Source organism: Apteryx rowi, unplaced genomic scaffold, assembly GCF_003343035.1.
Source record: "Apteryx rowi isolate R43461 unplaced genomic scaffold, aptRow1 scaffold_37, whole genome shotgun sequence".
NCBI classification, from domain to species: domain Eukaryota; kingdom Metazoa; phylum Chordata; class Aves; order Apterygiformes; family Apterygidae; genus Apteryx; species Apteryx rowi.
Genome location: NW_020450196.1, coordinates 3,112,652 through 3,133,928, shown reverse-complemented (window position 1 = coordinate 3,133,928; position 21,277 = coordinate 3,112,652). Strand labels below are relative to the sequence as shown.

Below are 21,277 nucleotides of genomic sequence, written 5' to 3'. Positions count from 1 at the left end.
TTGAAGACTCCAGTTTGTAAATTCTTATAACTCTGCTTTTATGTCAAAGCTGCTGGTACCAACTGATTACCCATAACGTTATAGTTTTCTAAGCAGGCTGGGAAATAAATCACTTTCACTTTTTCTGAAAGAACTCTTGTGTTAGTCTCTTTAAAAATAACAGATATCTTCAYCCATGGTTGCATTTGAAAAAGGTCTGTCAAGAAACTAGTTCATGTAAGGGAACTGTTCTCTTCTGTCTTCAGAAACAAGCTGCTACAGGCTTTTTAGCCCAGGTCCCTTTCTGTTACCTGCTCCAAGTTCAGAGATGGGACATTGAGGCAGTCCCTTGACTGTGTTTGAAGTTTTTGTTTTGACTTTTACAGTACCTGAGATTTCTGTGCTTCCTGTTCTTCACATCCTTTGAATTCTGAGTCAAAACTAAACATTTTTTGATGTGCATTTTTAAAGCATCTCAGGGTTGTTTGTCACTGAACAGAGCAGATATTTTGATTAGAAATTTAGTGTTGGATATATGCTGAGATTTTCCTGTATTTCTTTCTCATCTTTTGTCATGGTTCCAATTTTGCTAATGTCTTTCTTGAATTTGGCCTTTTACTTGTGTTCTGCCTTATAAAACTTCCATTGGTTTGGTGGCTTCTGTTTGCACATCTGGGCCCTTGGAGGATGGGCTATTTATGTTGCTTTAATAGAATGTATAACTTATTTATGGTTTCTAGAATAGAACTCTGTAATTGTATAACATAAAACGTATTTAATATCTTTTCTCTTGTAATGCAAACTAGAGTGTATTCATTGACATTAGTTTCTTTTTTTGGCAAAGGATTTCTCCAAACAATAGAGCACTAATTATTTCTTCCAAGATAATTTGCCTCTCCTGTTTTATTCTCTCCATATTGGTACAGGGAACATTCAATTTAATTTTTTTCACTATGATAGCAGAGAATTTTAATCACTTGGAAGCTGTGGTGTAATCCTTGAAATCTAGCTGGCCACATTGGTTCAAGGGAATGAGATCTCATTAATAAATCAGCAGAGACCATGTATAGAAGGTCAAATGTAGTTTGCTGCAGCAGTTTCATTTTTACCCCCCTCCTTTCCTCATGAGTTGTTTAAAAAAAAAAAAAAAAGCCTTTGATTTCTGTGGAGGAACTTGCAGTCAAAATGTACTGCAGTGTCTTCTATGCTACCTAGGGCTCAGAAGTGTGACTGTGTTGGTGACCGAGTTACCTTGTGTCAGCTGAATCATGATACTTGACTCTGCATATGCCTTTAGTCTATGGAAAACATGATGTAAAATACTTTCAATTAAGTCTTTTCAGGAGATCATGAAGTTTATGCAATTACCATGTATTATCATGGGCTGATAGGAGTTTTTCTGATTTACTGTAGCACAGCTGACGCTTGGTAAATTCCATCATGTGTTTAAGAACACAGAGAATGGTTAAAATGACATAATTTTCATTTTAATTGACAGTCTTTATGTAGCCCTTGTTTTCAACTTAGTTAGTTTTGGTGTTAGATGTTTCTATCTGGTTATTTTCAACCCTCAGGAAGAACCTAAGAAAGTTCGATTTGACTATGACTTATTCCTGCACCTTGAAGGCCACCCGCCTGTAAATCACCTCCGCTGTGAAAAGCTCACATTCAACAACCCGACAGAGGAATTCAGAAGAAAGCTGCTAAAGGCAGGAGGGGTGAGTCCTGCACCCATGTCAAAAGCCATCACAATAAAGATGTTGCTGCTTATTGCTGGTGCATGATTAGTACAATAAAAGTCGACCTGACAGTGAAATTAAGTGAAGTGTTTGTGATTAACTTAGTTTAAGAGCTCAGTGCTTGCTTTGAAGTGGAACGAGTGAGCAAATGAGCATGTGCTTATCTTAAGATGCAGCTATCTAAATAGTGTATTTACCTATTTTAACATCCAAGTGATTCATGTTTACTTCAGCAAAAGCAATAAAGAACTTGGACCTTATAAATGAAGCATTGCTTGCTTGACATTTCAGAGATGAAATACAGAAAGGCCACTATGATGGGATTAAGTAACATGAAAATAAAACATTTCTTCTTCAGAAAGTAATGACTGTTTTAAGCAGAATAAGTTCAGTAACTATATATGAGGCAAAACAAGTTAGAAAACCCTATGTATAAATAAAACTATTTTAAATTTAATGTAATGTGTAACTTATCCACTTTGAACCAGAAAATTTACAGAGGTACAGCTTTCACCTGTTCATACTTCTTTGTGTTCATAGAATGAGTATAAAAAAAGTGTAAGCAAGCCAGCCAGTTTGAAGGGAGGAGAGGGTCAAACCTGCAGGAATCTATTAACACGATGCTTTGTATGTTCGTGGAGAGCGTTCTGCTGTGTTTCGTACGATTGCAGACCTGGGCAGGCTGCTGGGGGCCTYGGGAGGTCTCTAGTGCAACATCCTGCCCCGAGCAGGCTTGGCTGTGAGGCACCCGGGCAGCCCTGGGCTTCACCCTGCTGGGGCTGAACACCATCCAAGGACGGCGCTGGCAGCACCCACACGTGACCCTGCCCCACTCGCTGCCGCCGGACCCGCACTGCTCTGCCGAGCCACCCCCGGCCACAGCTGGGTGTTTGTCTTCTGTTTTTGAATTTGATAGGGTTTCTGTTGACCCATTCTTCCAGCATGCCTAGGCCCCTCTGAATGRCAGCCCTGCTCTTGAGAGTGTCAGCTGGTCCCCCCAGTTTGGTGTCACCTGCAAACTTGATGTGTAAGAGTGCATGCTGTCTCCGCCTCCAGGTCACTGGTAGAGATATTAAGTAATCCTTCATTTTGTGAGTTTATACTAGGTCAATGCTTATGTAAACATTTTTGAGTAGTCATAAGCAACAAAGAGCATTAGTCCTGTTTGGCACAGTTAGACAGCAGGAGGTTCTAGGTGGGAGTTAATAGGGAGATAGTTTTAGAATATTCTGTCTGCTGAAGGGGACCTTTGAAAACAAAGCAGGAGTAAAGAGCAGGCATAATCTGAAAGAGTTTGTTGTCTTTCTGGAGAAGAGAACTGTTGCAACTATAGTTTTATTGAAATAGAAGCATGAGCTGTGTTTTGGATTTGCATGTATTAGGTGTTGTACATGCTGGACAATGTAGGTATCCACTCGTTAGTTTTGCAAGTAAAACATTAAGATTATATTCTGAAAAAACTCAGAAGCCACTGCTTTTAATATCATACCAGGTCAGTTGTCAATGGGAAAGTTTTACCTACTAGTGTAATAAATAATAAATCCCCAAGCAGAGGCTTGGGATTGGGGACACAGAATGACAAAGCTAAACATAACTTTCATTGTTCATTATCTCTGCCCTCTAATTTTAGGTTCCTTGACTTAATAAAAGCAAAAATGCTGTCTAGTTATAAATTAAGAAATTCAGGGCATTTTTGTCAGATTCTTGCCCTGAATATATCAGTGTGTTCATTCTTAAAATGCTTTGCATGATTGCTTTTTGTCTACTGGAAGAGACAAACTTCTTGGGGTTTGGGGGGATTTGTTTGTTTTTTCTTTCCAGTTTGCCAATTTCCTTCCAACAATAGGTCTCTCTTTCTTGAAACTATTAGTCTTTCATGCTTTCCTCTATAAATTTTCTGACCTTGGAGTTTTCCCAATCAACTCAGGACAGGAGATATAATAGGGTCCTGTCTGTCTTTTTACTAAATATCTTTGTGAAACAGCTTACACCTCCCAGCACTGAAAGGCCTATTATACTTGTATGGGTTGTTGTCCGTAGGGTTTTTTTTTTTTTTGACAATTTCAGAAGCAGTGAAGAGCTGACTATCAAATATAAGTAGAATAGACAACTGAATGAATTCATGAAACATTAACTCTCATGTGACTACTGTGCTTCAGCCAGAGAAAAGCATTTACAGGAAAACAAACTACTTGAAGGGCTTTGCCCCTACGTAAGTCAAATTAATTAATATTTCTCTTTATGGAGGTCTTTAAAAAAAAAAAAAAGTAACAAGTCACTGATAACTTCTTTGACTGGCAACAAGTCAGACAAAATCAAGTTCATGTTCCTCAAAATGAATGATACCAGATAAATGTAAAATATTGAGTGGTAGCTGTAGGAAAAGCACTCTAACATTGAGCACTTCTGCTGATATGCTTTTGAATAATGGTGTAAATTGCATAATATCTGTGCTCCTCAGAGCCTAGCGCTCTCATTTGTTTTTCTCCAAGCAAAATTAATGGGAAATATGCTTCCATTGTAGCAAACTACTAAACGTGGTTTTTTATTTCTTATTTTCATAAACATATGTATACTACAAATAGTATGCCCTTCTGAAGGGAAGAAGCACAAGCTTTGTGTAGGACATTACTTACCTGGCATGTGCTTTGGTTGTAAATCAAGGCATTTGCTCAAAGTATAGAGAGGCATGAAGAACAGGTGGAGTCGTATTTGCTGTTGAAAATACTGGACTTCACTTAGCAGAATTACTTCAAGCAGTGCCATTCGCCTTTATTCAGTGTAATCTTGTCTAGGTATTTGTATCTTGATAGTTAAGGAAACTCTGCAGCATTTGGATGTCCCCAACTCCTCTCTTTCCTCCTTGACATATACATACGTAGTGGTTTCTCAAAAGCGAACTAGCAAGTGGTACTGGCCTGAGCCAGTGTTTTTTTGTCTTTCAGGATAATAACCTTCCTGTCCCCCTTTTCTTCTTTTTTTAATTAAGTGTTGACAGACTGCCAGTGCATTCTCATGGATATCCTTTTCCATATGCATGGTGTCATTGATGTGCCCTAAGGTGAGACTGGTTATTCAGCAGTTCACTGGGAAAGAATCAGGGTTACATTTGCATATCCCAGGTAATAAACAAGTGGAAACACAACTTCAGCATAGCTTTGCAATTCAGCTGTGTCAGCTTTGGCTAAGGCAAGCAGGGTGTTTAGGGTTAATGTCAGACATTATCTAGATAACCCAGTGAAATATTTCTTTCTTAGTTTTATATTTGATATAATCAGAATTGAAGCATAAGTATACCCTCAGTCATCATTAGTAAGAGGCCCCCTAGTTGCTGATTTCTCTTCCTATCTGAAAATTATTTTTTTCAATCCTTGCAGGAAGAAGGCTTTGCTTTGGTTACAGAAATGGTATTTCTCTAGTCAGAAAGGTTGCTGGGAGCCATTGGTTCAATTTTACAAAGGCCATGTACAATTTGCAAAATCCTTTGTCAAAGTTTGTCATCTTCAGAAACATACTTTCCGCACAGAACTCCCCTTCTCCCTCTGAAAAGATTTAGTTAGGCTCATCTCTGCCATTTAGCTACTTCCAATTGACCTTGTGTCTTATAAACCTACTCAGAAATGTTTCTTCTGTATGGAGAGGGAAAATATTTTCAAGAATACATGGGGCAAATTCAGCCAAAGCACTGAGTATTATTGTTTACATTTCACCTTTTTCAAAATATATTCTAAATAACATTCTTTCAGAAAGTTTGCTACAGAAATTATAACATTGAGCATTTTTTTGCTACTGCTTCTGCAGTACAGTACCTAATGATGATAAACTAACTTTTATAGAAAAGTGGCTCATGTAAATTAGGAGTGTATCCCGTAATCCAGTCTAAAATCCCAGAAGATGCCCTGTATATGAAGGAAGACCAATTTCTTACCAAGCAAATCTTCAAACTACTAGTAGTGACAGAACTATGTACATGCAGGCTCCTAGAAAGCTCATGTTCTAGACACAGCACATATAATTATGTATGAGTAGGTGCAGTAAGACTGAGGTTTTAATCCTGGCCTTTCCTTCCTACATTTGTCAGTTACCGTTTCTGCTCAGTTTCAGCCTCTGAACCTGTAATTATAAAGTAGGGAGTCTCTGGAAAAAGAAGCAGAACTGTGATTCTTTGGTTTAGAGGTGGGAAGATGGTTGACACTGATGGGGAAATTATAGTCATTGATTAATATTCTTCAATTTTTAACTAGATTTTGAATGTTGAATCCTACTAACCTATTTATAAGCAATGTGTGATTCCATTTATCTATTTTCCACTGTCAGTCGTGGTGGTTCTATTACTGTCTTGGTTTGCATGCTTTTTCATTTCAAAAAAAAATTAGAAATTAAAATTAGATTAGAAACCTAATCTGCTTCATGAGCCAATAGCAAGAAATTAATTCTGAAGATTCTGAATGACAGCTACCTAACAGTTAAATTGGATTTTGCCTCTGGAAGCCTAGTATTGCTCAGGCATCACCTGTTTCAATATAATTATACAAACAACTTCTTTTTGAGTCTTTCAGGAAAGGACAGTGAAAATATTTTCAGTTCATGTTAAGACAGCAATGTAATACAGCCTTGTCTGCCATAAGTGCAAAAAAAGGAGAAAGAAATAATACTTTTTAAAAGAGAATGTTTGTACAGTGTGCACTTGTGTAATAATACTCCCAACTTCCTGGAAGAAGACTTCATTCCATCATTTACTCCTTTAACTGGACTACACAAACAATATTTCAGGGTTAGGTTTTCTTTCGTAAAAGGAAAAGTCTTACAGGTGCTCCTTAGAGAGCAGTTATCGCGACTTATAAAAACAGTACAACTTATAACATTATTACAACTACGCATGGTTATTAATGATGTGGTTTGAGCTTTCAGATCTAGAGGATGCAAGGAATTGGTAGCTGTTAGAGTGGCAATGACTCTTTTTAGCAACAGATATTTTCTTTTTGTCTGCTTTCTGTAAAATGAGTTTGGAAGTGCAAACAGCTCTGCTGTACCAGGCACAACTCCCTCTTTGAAGACAGTTGAACTATTAATGAGTAGAAGAAAGAGAAAGAAACATTTTGAGATAGGTACAATTTTTAGAAAACAGTAACTAACAGGGTAGAAATTGAGGTTTTGCCAAAAAGGCATTGCATCCAATTACAGAATCACAGAATGGTTGAGGTTGGAAGGGACTTCTGGAGATCATCTAGTCCAACCGCCCTGCTCAAGCAGGGTCACCTAGAGCACATTGCACAGGATCACATCCAGGTGGGTTTTGAATATCTCCAGAGAAGGAGACTCCACAGCCTCTCTGGGCAACCTGTGCCAGTGCTCTGTCACCCTCACAGTGAAGAAGTTTTTCCTCATGTTCAGAAAGAACTTCCTGTGTTTCAGTTTGTGCCCATTGCCTCACGTCCTGTTGCTGGGCTCCACTGAAAAGAGTCTGGCCCCATCCTCTTAACACCCTCCCTTAAGATATTTGTATACATTAATAAGATCCCCTGTCAGTCTTCTCCAAGCTAAACAGKCCCAGCTCTCTCAGTCTTTCCTCATGAGAGATGCTCCAGTCCCCTAATCATCTTTGTAGCCCTTCGCTGGACTTGCTCCAGTAGTGCCACATCCCTCTTGTACTGGGGAGCCCAGAACTGGACGCAGTACTCCAGATGTGGCCTCACGAGGGCTCAGTAGGGGGTGGGGGGGAGAATCACCTCCCTCGACCTGCTGGCAACACTCTTCCTGATGCACCCCAGGATACCATTGGCCTTCTTGGCCACAAGGGCACATTGCTGCCTCATGCTTAACTTGGTGTCCACCAGCACTCCCAGGTCCTTCTCGGCAGAGCTGCTTTCCAGCAGCTCAGCCCCCAACCTGTCCTAGTGCATGGGGTTATTCCTCCCTAGGTGCAGGACCCTGCACTTGCCTTYSTTGAACTTCATGAGGTTCCTCTCTGCCCACCTCTCCAGCCTGTCCAGGTCTCTCTGAATGGCAGCACAGCCCTCTGGKGTATCAGCCACTCCTCCCAGCTTGGTATCATCAGCAAACTTGCTGAGTGTGCACTCTGTCCCTTCATCCAGGTCACTGATGAAGAAGTTGAACAAGACTGGAGCCAGTACTGACCCCTGGGGACACCGCTAGCTACAGGCCTCCAACTAGACTCTGCRCCRCTGATCACAACCCTCTGAGCTCTGCCATTCAGCCAGTTCTCAATCCACCTCACTGTCCACTCATCTAACCCACACTTCCTGAGCTTGTCTATGAGGATGCTATGGGAGACAGTGTCAAAAGCCTTGCTGAAGGCAAGGTAGACAACATCCACTGCTCTCCCCTCATCTACCCAGCCAGTCATTCCATCATAGAAGGCTATCAGATTGGTTAGGCATGATTTCCCCTTGGTGAAGCCATGCTGACTACTCCCAATCACCTTCTTAACCTTGATATGCTTGGAGATGGCCTCCAGGATGAGCTGCTCCATCACCTTTTCAGGGATTGAGGCGAGGCTGACTGGCCTGTAGTTTCCTGGGTCCTTCTTCTTGCCCTTTTTGAAGACTGGGGTGACATTGGCTTTCTTCCAGTCCTCAGGCACCTCCCCTCTTCTCTATGTCCTTGCCAAGATGATGGAGAGTGGCCTAGCAATGACATCCGCCAGCTCCCTCAGCACTCATGGGTGCATCCCATCAGGGCTCCTGGATCTATGGGTCTCAAGTTTGCTTAAATGATCTCCAACCCGATCCTCCTCCACCAAGGGAAAGTCTTCCTTTCTCCAGACTTTCTCTTTTGCCTCCAGGGTCTGGGGTTCCTGAGGGCTGGCCTGACCAGTAAAGATTGAAGCAAAGAAGGCATTCAGTAACTCTGCCTTCTCTGYATCCTTCGTCACCAGGGCACCCACTCCATTCAGCAGCAGGCCCACATTTTCCCTAGTCTTTCTTTTGCTACTGATGTATTTCAAGAAGCCCTTCTTGTTGTTCTTGACATCTCTTGCCGGATTTAATTCCAAATGGGCCTTAGCCTTCTGTGTCGCATCCCTGCATACTCTGACAATTATTGGAGGTTGTTTCAAATCCTCATGTTTTCACTGTGTAACAGTTGACAAATGTCTCTTTAGTTACTTCTGATGCTATGTGATGTATGTTCTGAAGCTTGTGTTCCTAATCTAGTGTAATGAAGATGAAATTGTGAGGGTTTTCCTCTTGTCTCTACCCTCCCCTTTTCCTTGTCAGTCCTCTGTGTTAGTTGGAATAGTTGGCTTCTATCCAGGGTCAGCTTTAGGTATAATGCTGCTCCCAGCAAGGGATTATCTTTAATCTTGCACTTTCCATAATTAAGTAATTGAATTTTCTTTAACTACATGATTAACGTTCACTTTTGCTTCAAGTAAGGAACTTAAAAAAATTATAAGATATTTTCTTTTCCCTTTAGGTTTTTTTTTTTTTGGGAATGGGAATAATAGGTGTTCAAGGCACTTGGATTTTTGTTGTGACTCTAAGTGCTCTCAGTGGTGAATGAACTCGCTCTTCACTGTAAAATGATGTTGGGCTGTGGCAGCCCAGGGCCACACAAAGAAGTCTGTTTATCTATTCCTTATGCCACACAAGTATAATTGCATCTGTGGTACTGTTGTAGCAATGGATCATTTTGCCTAGAATTCAAACAGGATCTCCCATAGCTCTCACTGAAGGTATTATTCTTTGAATTTCTCTGCAGCACATAGTGGGGAAATTCATCTGTCTATTCTGAGGCTTCTTTATGGAAGTGTTCTTAGATTACCAACTCAGTAAATGAAACTACAGGTAGCTTGGTATGGATCCTTTTAAGATAAGGTTATTCCAGCCTTCTTGATGGTCTCCTGTCATTCAGGAAAAGCAAAAAGCAAGAGTCAGGCAAGAGCTTTTTGGTAGTGCTTCATTCCCCCACAGAAGCACTGATGGGTTAATCTGGAGCAATTGTGACAGCTCATGAAGTTTTTAACAGTGTAAGAATCTTTGTAGAATGGTTGGACTGTGACCCCTACAGATCTGGGGTGACAAGATGTCTGTTTGTGGAAGCTGGAGATCAGTTTCATGGAATACTTGGAAGCTGTTACTCAGGCATGCCCTACTGCAATCTGAAGAAGGAAGGTTTTGCATTTCAGAAAGCAGATTGTTCTTGCTGTTGGTTACCTGGGTACTTCAAGGTGCCAAAAGTGTTGGTAGATAACAATGTTGTCTTTGGCAGATCAATCTTCTTGTAGGGAGGCTTGTGAGTAAGTTGTGACTAGGTTTATGTAAAGGTATTATGGTTTTAGAATGTTGCAAAAATTGCTGGGGTTAGTGAAAAAGGGCTCACATTTATATTGGGTTAATTGGTGGTGCATAGTTATGATTGCCTCATTCCCTACCTTGTTCAGTGGTGCATGTGACTATATAAATCAGATACCTGCCAGTTTTTCATTCCATAACACTTGGTTGTCCTGAGCAGCAAAATGGAACGCCCCTAGAGGGTGCCTGCAGCTCAAATATTTTGGAAGTTGGTCATTTCAGATGGATCAAGCAGTGAGTTCATTCCTACCCAATAATATGGGTACAAATTGGCTTTTTATACCCACTGTTTCTGGGAGAATTAACTGATCCTCTGCTGCCCTGGTCCATGAAGCTGTCCTTTATTTAAAGCAACTGGCAGACAAAGGCTTTTCTTGCAAGCTCAGCAGCTGCAGGCTATTGAACTGGGTGTTGGGTGAACTAGAGGCAAGATAGCACTGCTGCCAGATCAGTTTGAATACTTGTATGCATAGCGCCATATTTGGCATTTATGACAAAAGGAGGAAATCTTTCTCTAGGGTTGGACTGGTGAAAAAAGTTTAAAAAAAAATCTGTTTTGAAGTCATATGTCTGTCTGTGACAGCAGTGGAAGTAACAAATAGCTTATGTACACTTGGGTTTTTTTGGGGGGTTGTTTTTTTGCTCTGTGGTGGGAGTTGCCATAATAGATAATATCAGCATGATGTAGTATTGTAGTGTAGTATTTGGATGTTCCAATATGATTTGGACTTGTGTTGTTTTCACAAATTTTTCTTAGATATGTTATTACAATAAGATCTTGTTAAACCTTACTTTAATGTTATTGTGTCTGCTGTTCGCTAAGCTAAAACTGATGTATGTAATGGCTTATTAGTGGTGGTTGGTGGTGCAAAAAACCCATGGGTCACAATGCAATCCAAGAAAAAATCAGCCAACAAAAGTAATTCTGTCTTGCCCAAGTTTAGTGTTGTGTACTGAGGAGCTGCCTACACTGAGGTTCCAGTTCTTCTTTCACAGGGATGGTGAAATGCAGTGTGGCTCCTTCCATCTCTGTCTACAACTTGCATTATTAAATAACAACTCTCCTAGAACTGTTTATTGACTGCAGACCTTGGTGTCACTGGAACAGATGGGCTTTGGCGCAAGACAGGGACTAACATCAGCAAGGATCTGAATTTTCTTCTGTTTTCTGTCCAGTCACATTAAGCAGTTATTCTGTTAATCCTTGCTGCTGTTGGTCTTTCTCCTTTTTGTCTTGATCACAGGCCATGTAGTCATCATCTCTCTATCTTCACTAGATTGCAGGCTGAATTTCTTGGGAATTGACATCATCTGCTGACGGAACTTCTATATGCCTTATGGAACAGCTCAAAGATCCTTCTTTTTTTTCTTGAACATCATCCATCCCAACATTCATGTTCATGGAGCTTCTCCTGAACAGCACAGGATATCTCTGAAAAGTAGTCATACTGAGATATCTATTTTCTGCGTTGTCTAAGAAGGAGAGGAAAAAGACAACTACTTCTCTTTCTTAGTCCTAACTATGGAGAAGGTGCAGCTTTTTTGCCATGCTAATGACAGATTACTTCATGTGATGAAAAAATGGCTAGTTATTCATAGTAGAGTATTACAGAAAAGTGGAGCTAGTGGAGTTCATTCACTTATATGTGTGAAGATAGGGCTGATGACTATGGCAAGAGGCCAGGAACCTTGCTTTTATTATTCAGAATAGTGGTAACATTGAAAGAAAACAACTTTCTCAAAGTTCTGAAGTAGAACAAGCTTATGGATTAAAAATATCTATCAATTTATTCATGAAGCTCAGTCATCATAACACAGACAACACTTTATTTTGATTTGTGTGGTTTAGGTGGCAATAAAAATGGTCATGACAAGCTTTCTATTCTAAGAAAACTCTGCTGATCATTTACACCTGCTCTATGAGAACTGTTTTTGCCTCAAACCAAAGCTGGAGTAAAACATGTGCAAATATAAACAGTTTGATAATCTAGGATGCAAAAGTTAAGCTTGTGTGCTTCCCCCCCCGGCCCTTCCATCTGTGTCAATGCTTCATGGAAACTACAGTCAAGAGACTTTTGCAAGTATTCCTACATAAATACCAAGAAAAGCTATACAGTGGACTTGTTAACTATGGTACTTTCAAAAATACTTCATTTTGCTTTTTTGTGGGTAAAGCACTCAGCAAAACACATGTAGGTCATACCACAATTGTGAATATTGCTGGGTTCTTGATTTGCAGTATGTAGTAGTAAGTATCCAATAATCACCAGTTGTGTATGTGTTGTGTGTGTGTGTGTATACATATATACATWTTTTTTTTTTCTTGTTGTGAAAGCCATTTCAGACCATATGTGTTTGAGTAAGGGTAAAAGGGCAGAGGAGAGGGAAGTCCATTGGGGAAAATGTGTTTGTTATGGTCTAAACTGGAACTTGGCAGGCAAAGCTACGCCTGTCACCTCTAACAGAACTTGAGTTTCTTTTATCAGATGGACAGGCTGATGCTGCATGTTTGCAGAGCAAATTCTCAATAACAATAACAAATATATATCCACTTATTATCTGATTATGATGCTAATTCATAAAATTGTTATTTGTTTTTACTCTAACATGTTCTCATTTTTATTCCTGAAGAAACTTTAGAGTTTAAGAAAAGCTTGTCTGTGATTTGTAGTGTGACGGTGAGGCAGTTGGAGCCATCAGATGCATAGAGACTTCCCCTCTCCTGCTATGGCTCCTCCACTCCCTTTTGTTTTCCTCAGAAACATATCCAGCCCTTAATACTGAAGTAGGTTGCTATGTGCAGTACTCTGGGAAGAACTGAACACTTGTCTGCATTAATCTTTGAGTGTAGTCTTTAAAGTTCTCCCTGCAACCTGTAAGCATTGTTTAAAGGAGTTGCTGAAAAGGTAAAAATGTCATTTATTTTTATGAGGAACTTTCTTATCATTGAAGGTAGTTAGGCTTCCCTGCCTCCTCTTTTTGCTCACTGCTGTCTGAGTGCATTGCTTGCTCCTGGCCAACTTGTTGTCTGTCCATCAGGATCACCAGGGCCTTTTCTGCAGAGCTGCTCCCTGGCCAGTCAGCCTCAGCCTGTCCTGCTGCAGGGGGTTAATCCTTCCCAGGGCCAGACCTTTTGCTTTGTGTTGTCCTTTGTTCAAATCCATTAGGTTCCCATCCACCCATTTCTTCAGCAGGTCCAGGTTCCTCTAAATGGCAGTACTGCCCTCTAGCACACTGGCTGCTCCCCTCAATTTGGTATCATCTGTAAACTTGCCAAGAGTTCACTCTATCCTATCCAGACATTAATGAAGACATGGCAGTATTGGGCCAAATGTTGATCCCTGAGGAACACTGCTAGTGATTGTTCTCTAGCTGGGCCTCATGCTGTTGAACACAACCCTTTGAGCCTGGCAGTCCAGCCTATTTTCCACCCATTTCATAGTCCACTTATCCACAACATGAACTGCTTTCTGCTTATCCACAGCACCAGTCACAGAAAACTATCGGTTCATTAGGCAGGACTGCCCTTTGTATACCTGTGCTGGCTTCTTCCAGTCACCTTCTTGACCTTGCTATGTCTGGAAGTGGCTTCTGGAAGGATTTTCTCCATCACCTTCCCAGGGACTGGGGTGAGGCTGACCAGCCTGTAGTTCCGTGGATCTTCTTGCCCTTCTTGAAGACAGGTGTGATGTTTGCCTTTTTTCTGGTCGTTAGGAGCCTTCCCCAATTGCCATGATCTCTTGAAGATGGTAGAGAACTTCCTCGCAATGATGCTGGCCAGCTTCTTCAGCACCCTCATATGTATCCTGTCTGGTCGCATAGACTTCTCCATGTCCCCATGTCTGAAGTGCTCCCAAACTCAATCCTCCTCTCCCATGGGTTCCTGACTGTTTCATGTGGACAAAGTACACCAGGAGGTTCAGGGACTGTGGAAGCCTGAGGACAGATCTTACTAGTGAAAACTGAGGCAAAAAAGCGTTGAGCAGCTCAGTCTTTCTCATGTCCTTTGTCACAAGGTTTGTTGCTCCATTGAGCAGCCTGCCCGCATTTTCCTTAGCCTTCCTTTTTTTGTCATTTATCTGTAGAACCCCCTATTGTTGCCATTAGCATTGTGTAATATAAGTCACTTCCTATGGATGCAAGGAATTTTAATTCACAAGGATTCTATAGTTCTCAATGACAGATAAAGTTAAAATACATTTTTTTCTTTAGCTTTAAACAAAAAAAAAGCCACCAACATGAAGATGTATCTCTTAATAGAATCTGTTCTGTCATTTGTGTCATTTATGCCCTCGTGTAACACTGTGGAATGAGTTGTTTTCTTTTGACCATGTTTCTAATGCTTATTCAGAACCAGATATTCTAATTCACCCAGACTTTTCTTTCAAAACTGTTTAATGTTTGTGAAGGAGAACTATGTCCAACTGCCTGTTTTTACATGACCTATTTAAACAATACTCTTTTTTTTCAACTTCATTGTTTCTTAGCTGAACTTAAATGTTTTTTTCTAGCTTTATTCAGGAAGATGCATCTTCACAATCAGTATGTTCTTCTATACTTGTCTGCATTTCTCCAGTCCCCTGTTTTAAAATCTCTGTAAATCTTTTTTTAAATATTACTACTGATTTAGAGCTCATGCTTCCCTAAGATTCTGCACCACTTCCAAAGTTTGCTTGCTTGCTAGAAGCATCTGCTTTTTTTGCTTTATTCTCAAGCTTGTGCTGAAACCGCCCTTCTCTCCACCCCTGAGTTTGGTATTGGAAAAGCCTTGTATAATATGCTACAGCTGAAATTGTTATTTTAGGTCTCCTTCTCAGCTTAGTATTTGGATTTCCTGATCTTTCTTTCATGCCACTGATACGATGTGGCCAAGCCCATGGGTACCTTCCCAGCACTATCTATGAGCCCTATGAGCCGCCACAGTTGCCCATACCATGTAGCCATTCGTTGACCTGACCCACCACTGTAATCTACTTTTTCTTACCAAATGTTTTTAGGGCTTCTGGAGAAGACTTTTTTCATTACTTTCTCTTCTTCAGTGGCTTTAGTCATCTTCATATTTTCAGGAGAGGACTGAGATTCTGGAGGGTTTTTCCACCAGTATCAGGACTGCCATCACACCACTGGCTCATTCAGTTCTCACAGTGATCCTCTGGCACCCTACTAGTCACTAGGTTTTGACTAAGCCACACTCTTCACTTTGCCAAGCTGTTTGCGCCTGTTTCTATATGGCTCTTGCGTGATCAGTCACCTCTGTGGTAGCCATCCATTCTTTGGACAAAACTTATCACTGCAAGGCCTGGAGCCACGATTACCTTGTTTGACAGTCATAGTTTAAAACTCGCATGCCAGTAATACATTTCAGAATATCATTAGATAAGCCCAGACTGTGGGAGACCTTGTCATAACATGAAGATTATGGAGGTGCCGAATGGGAGTCAGACATTGGGCTTAAAATATTCAAGAAGAAGTACTTTCTGAAGATGCACAATTAAATTGTGGAACTCATTGCCACAGGAGTTTCAGATTCCAGAAAAATAAATGAGTCAAGGAAGCAATTAGACAAACTCATGGAAGTTTGTCTAATAGAATAGCATTAAGGTTATTAAAGACAGTGATGTGGATAGAGCCTCTGGCATGTGAAATCCCTAAACCATTGATTGCTGGAAGCTGAGAGAGGAGGTGGGGGACAGGGAGAAGAATAACACTTTGTTAGTTGTCCTGTTCCCATACTTTCCTCAAACTGTCACTGTTGACCACATCAAAGGCAGGCTGTGAGCTTAGCTAGGCCTTTGCTCTGCTTTAATATCATTAATCTTGTGCTAAATCTGTAAGAGAACAGCAAAATTATAACTAGGAGTTCATGCTTTAAATACTGGTGAATTCAGGATGTGATAACATGACCACTTTAATTGACTTGTTTAAAGTCAAGCTGTTGTCTCTGTGATCTCATCTTCATCAACACCGGCACTGGTGTCTGATCCCATGACCTTGTCTTGATCCCACTGAGCTGGTGATCTGTATGAGCAGAGCAGTAACTCATGGAAAGGGCTGAGGAAGGGAATTAATACAGTTGCTGATTTCTGTCCCTGTAGTGGTTCACTGTGGGAGCAGGCAAGCCCAAGTCCAAGGTGGTTTTGGTCTAAGCAAGGGCTGCAGCAGTGTCCTTGATCCACTGGGGCACACTGTCCTCTGCAACTGCAACCTGGTAGGAAACTTGCAGTGCAAAAGAGAGGAGTATGGTTAAAAAAAAWAATACAGATTGAGTGGTTGTACTGGAGAACTCATGCTATGTTTAGCTTTCATTCTTGCTGCAGAATTAGTAGCTTGCAATGATACATGCATTCATATCTTCTCCTTCTGGGTGCGCTAGCCTTGACTTAATGTGCCATGTTTGTATGTATGTGTGTACACACACATATATATATATATACATACTTGATAGTAACAATGCAGAAGTAGGGGCTTGCTCTGAAAACTGATTGAAGTACAATCATCTTATTCTTTGAGAGGGAAAAGGAGTGGGGGGGKTTTTGAGGTAAAGGATTTTAATGAGGACCAGATTCTTTTTCTGACCGGGATCAGTTTGGAAAAGAGATGTGTGCTTTATCATAGGGTTGAATTGGACATAAGATTTCTTTGGGCTGTTGTCATCTTTATAGAGCTTATCTGGAATGCTGAACTGTTCTGTCTTATTGCATACAGGCATGTCTCAGAGATATTGTGGGTTYGGTTCCAGACCACCGCAATAAAGCGAATATCGCAATAAAGCAAGTCACACAAATTTTTTGGTTTCCCAGTGCATGTAAAAGTTATGTTTACACTATACTGTAGTCTGTTAAGTGTGCAATAGCATTATGTCTAAAAAAATGTACATACCTTAATTAAAAAATACTTTATTGCTAAAAATTGCTAACCATCATCTGAGCCTTCAGTGAGTCATCATCGTTTTGCTGATGGAGGGTCTTGCCTCGATGCTGATGGCTGCTGACTGATCAGGGTGGTGGCTGCTGAAGGTTGGGGTGGCTGTGTCAAGTTCTTGAAATAAGACAGCAAGGAAGTTTGCCACATCGACTGACTCTTCCTTTCACGAAGGATTTCTCCATAGCATGAGATGTTGTTTGATAGCATTTTACCCACAATAAAACTTCTTTCCAAATTGGAGTCAATCCTCTCAAACCCTGCTGCTGCTTTRTCAACTAAGTTCATGTAATTCTAAATCCTTTGTTGTCATTTCAACAATGTTCACAGCATCTTCACCAGGAGTAGATTCCATCTCAAGAAACCACTTTCTTTGCTCATCCATAAGAAGCAACTCCTCATCCGTTAAAGTTTTATCATGAGATTGCAGCAAGCACCTCTTCAGGCTCCACTTCTAATTCTAGTTCTCTTGCTATTTCCACCACATCTGCAGTTACTTCCTCCACTGAAGTCTTGAACTCCTCAAAGTCATCAGTGAGGGCTGGAGTCAACTTCTTCCAAATTCCTGTGAATGTTGATATTTGGACCTCCTCCCATGAATCACGAATGTTCTTAATGGCATCTAGAATGATGAATCCTTTCCAGAAGGTTTTCAGTTGACTTTGCCCAGATCCATCAGAGGAATCACTATCTATGGCAGCTATAGCCTTAGGAAATGTATTTCTTAAATAATAAGACTTGAAAATTGAAATTAGTCCTTGATCCATGGGCTGCAGAACAGATTTTGTGTTAGCAGGCATGAAAACAACATGAATCTTGTTGTACATCTCCATCAGAGCTCTTGGGTGACCAGGTGCATTGTCAATGAGCAGTAATATTTTGACAGGAATCTTTTTTTCTCAGCAGTAGGTCTTAACAGTGGGCTTAAAATATTCAGTAAACCATGTTGTAAACAGAGGGGCTGTCATCCAGGCTTTGTTTTTCCATTTATAGAGCACAGGCAGAGTAGATTTAGCAGAATTCTGAAGGGCTCTAGGATTTTCGGAATGGTAAATGAGCATCGGCTTCAACTTACAGTCACCAGCTGCATTAGCCCCTAACAAGAGAGGCAGCCTGTCCTTTGAAGCTTTGAAGCCAGGCATGGACTTCTCTTCTCTAGCTRTGAAAGTCCTAGGTGGCACCTTCTTCCAATATAATGCTGTTTCGTCTACACTGAAAACCTGTTGTTTAGGGTAGCCACCTTCATCAATTCTYTTGGCTAGATCTTCTGGATAGCTTGCTGCAGCTTCTACATMRGCACTTGCTGCTTCACCTTGCACTTTTATGGTATGGAGACGGCTTCTTTCCTGAAACCTCATGAAYCARCCTCTGCTAGCTTCCAACTTTTCTTCTGCAGCTTCCTCACCTCTCTCAGCCTTCACAGAGTTGAAGAGAGTTAGGGCCTTGCTCTGGATGAGGCTTTGGCTTAAGGGAATGTTGTGGCTGGTTGGATCTTCTATCCAGACCGCTAAAACTTTTTCCCTATCAGCCAGAAGGCTGTTTTGCTTTCTTATCATTTGTGTGTTCACTGCAGTAGCACTTTTTGAATTTCCTTCCAGAACTTTTCCTTTGCATTCACAGCTTGGCTACCTGTCTGGCGCAAGAGGCCTCGCTTTCGGCCTGTCTCGGCTTTCGCCATGCCTTCCTCACTAAGCTTCATCATTTCTAGCTTTTGATTTAAAGTGAGAGCTGTGCGACCCTTCCTTTCACTTGAACACTTAGAGGCCATTGTCRGGTTATCAATTGCCCTAATTTCGATATTGCYGTGTCTCAGGGAACAGGGAGGCCCGAGGAGAGGGAGAGAGATGGGGGAACAGCCAGTTGATATAGAGCAGTCATCACACACACAACATTTATCAGTTAAGTTCACCGCCTTATATGGGCATGCTTCATGGCGCCCCAAAACAGTTCCAATGGCAACATCAAAGGTCACTGATCACAGATCACCATAACAGATATAATAATAATGAAAAAGTTTGAAATATTGTGAGAATTACCAAAATGTGACACAGAGACACAAAGTGAGCACGTGCTGTTGGAAAAATGGCACCGATGATAGACTTGCTTGACACAGGGTTGCCACAAACCTTCGATTTGGAAAAAAGAAAAAAAAAAGCTCAATAAAATGAGGTATGTCTGTACATTGTTAATCATGTTAAATAAAATTCTGATTCGACAATTGCAATTTCATGGAGTTTATAGTGAAATAAAAAAATTTGTGGGGCTCAATTTGGAATATCCATATTTTGTCTTCTGAAATCTATATCGGATTTATTGTCTTCCTGTCTGGAGCTAAATTTGCCAGATCTGCCCGGACTGAGATGGTACTAATGCTGTCCACCCCAGCCCTACAGATCTTTCTGTTAGAAAGCCATCTTTTTCCTAAATATTCTGGAACGCTCTGAATGTCAATAGTCCAAATAACAGTTTAATGGATACCACCCCAGAAATTGACATATCTAAAAGGTCTATAAGCTTCTTTTAAAAGGTCAGCTTTGTGAGAATATTTGTGTATTATAATGAATGTATAAATATTTCTAAGCTGGAATTTTTACCGATTTAAATTAAAAAAAAAATTAGAACAGTGGTTTAACCTAGACATATTTTACTTAGTCAGAATGTTATGCTTCAAGGAGAAACTGGCAACTTCTGACCCTAGGAGAAAGATCCATAGCAGAATTTTTTCTTTCTTTGCTTTTATAATCAAAGTAAGGCAAACCCAGATTCTCCTGACTGTCTATTCCTGCAACATGTAGATATGCCCCTTTCACTCATACAAGTAAATGAACAGAACTGCTCTGTGTCAATAAAAGACCTGCTTAAACTCTTTATGGGTGGGTGAGTTTATGTCTACTTTTACTGAAAGGTCAACTGATTTTAGTGCAGGTGGTATTTTCTATAAAAAAAGTTGTTCTCCTCTAAATTAAACTTGGTGCAACATTTTAAACCAACAGTCTTATTTAACCACCCAATTTAACTGGGTCTGTGAGAAAGAATAATGGTAGTAACAAATGCATTTTCTGTATATGTTGCACAGGTTTGTGATATACACATGTGGCTGCAGATTTTGTGGTAACATTATCCTTGTTACTAGTTATTCTCTATGTTATCTTCTGCCTTTTCTTGCTTTCAGCTGGGCTCAGTTCAACCAAAACCCTTGGCAAGTGGAGGTAAAAGTATTTGGCAGGCTAAAGTAAAATCACCTATTGTGTTGAACCCCAATAGCTAATTGATATTGACTTTACCTTGACTACAAGTTGGAAGCAATTTTTTTTTGCCCAGTTTTTTGAGAGGCCTGTCTGCTGGCGTGTTCTGGTTCTGTGCAGAATCCTATTTCACAAAATGTTTGATGGATACATAAAAAGCTTTTAAAAGCTTTTTTTTTTTTTTTTTTTTTTAATACAGCAACCTATGGTCAAGGAAGGACTCCTTGGGTCATGTGAGGGGCAAAGGTGATCACACAGGGCATCCATGAAAGCAAGGGAGACTTTGTTGTGTGGGACCCTGTAGAGAGAGATAGTTGCTTCCTTGCAGTTGCAGAGCTCTAACTCTCTCTAGATTTGCAGTGCTGGTCAGACAGCAAGTCAGTTGTGTCTGGCATTTAGTATTTTTGAAGCAACAGATAAGTTAATAGCTGTGCTAAGAAGCAGTAAGATCTAGGCACAGCAGCACTGGAGCACAGGCAGGAGCTAACTGAGTTTATCTTTAGATGGAAAGCTTGAATTTTGACAGGTCTGGTAACCACTCTAGCCATGGCTGAATTTTCTGTGGCCTCTGCAATTGATCTGTTTGCACTCATGAGTTCTTTAAAATCAACAAACAGAGCACAGTACTAAACTTTTGTTATAGCAAAACCACTCTTTGCCTATGGGGCATCCAGTGTACTCTAGAACTGATAAGGCGGAAGCTTGAAGTTAATATGCAGCTTGCCTCTTTGACGATGAGGAATTCTTCTTCTTGGAGGTATTAGAGTTGTGTTGCTTTCATACTAAAGCAGAACTAAAAATAAAGGTTATTTTTACAGTGTATCTTCCATCACGCTGCTTTCAAAAGTAAAGACTGCTGCACATGCATATTTCTTTATGGGATGTCAGTAACCTGATGAACTTTTCACTGCAGGTCGGATAAACTTTCAATTTTACCAGACATCAGAATAAGGGGAAGAATGCTAGTTAATGACTTGGGCGTAGTGCTATGTAAGGAACAGTAATGGAACAAGTTGTGCCACTTCCTCAAGGGCTTGTGTTGTACTCACATGGAAATTGAAAGGTGTGATTTGTTCAT

At 40.5% G+C, this 21,277-nt stretch overlaps 1 protein-coding gene across 13 annotated transcripts in view; it reads left to right on the top strand.

The window, feature by feature from the left end:
- MLLT3 (MLLT3, super elongation complex subunit) overlaps positions 1-21,277 on the top strand; it is a 155,138-nt gene that overhangs the window by 78,637 nt on the left and 55,224 nt on the right. For 12 of the 13 annotated variants that reach the window (XR_003254806.1, XM_026073487.1, XM_026073486.1 and 9 more), the window contains one exon: positions 1,554-1,697. The exons of the other annotated variant lie outside the window; for it this stretch is intronic. Coding sequence is in view for 7 of the 12 variants with exons in the window: in XM_026073487.1 (XP_025929272.1) it covers positions 1,554-1,697 (144 nt within the window). In the remaining 5 variants the exon portion in view is untranslated. The remainder of the gene's footprint in view (positions 1-1,553; positions 1,698-21,277) is intronic. 13 annotated transcript variants of the gene reach the window in all.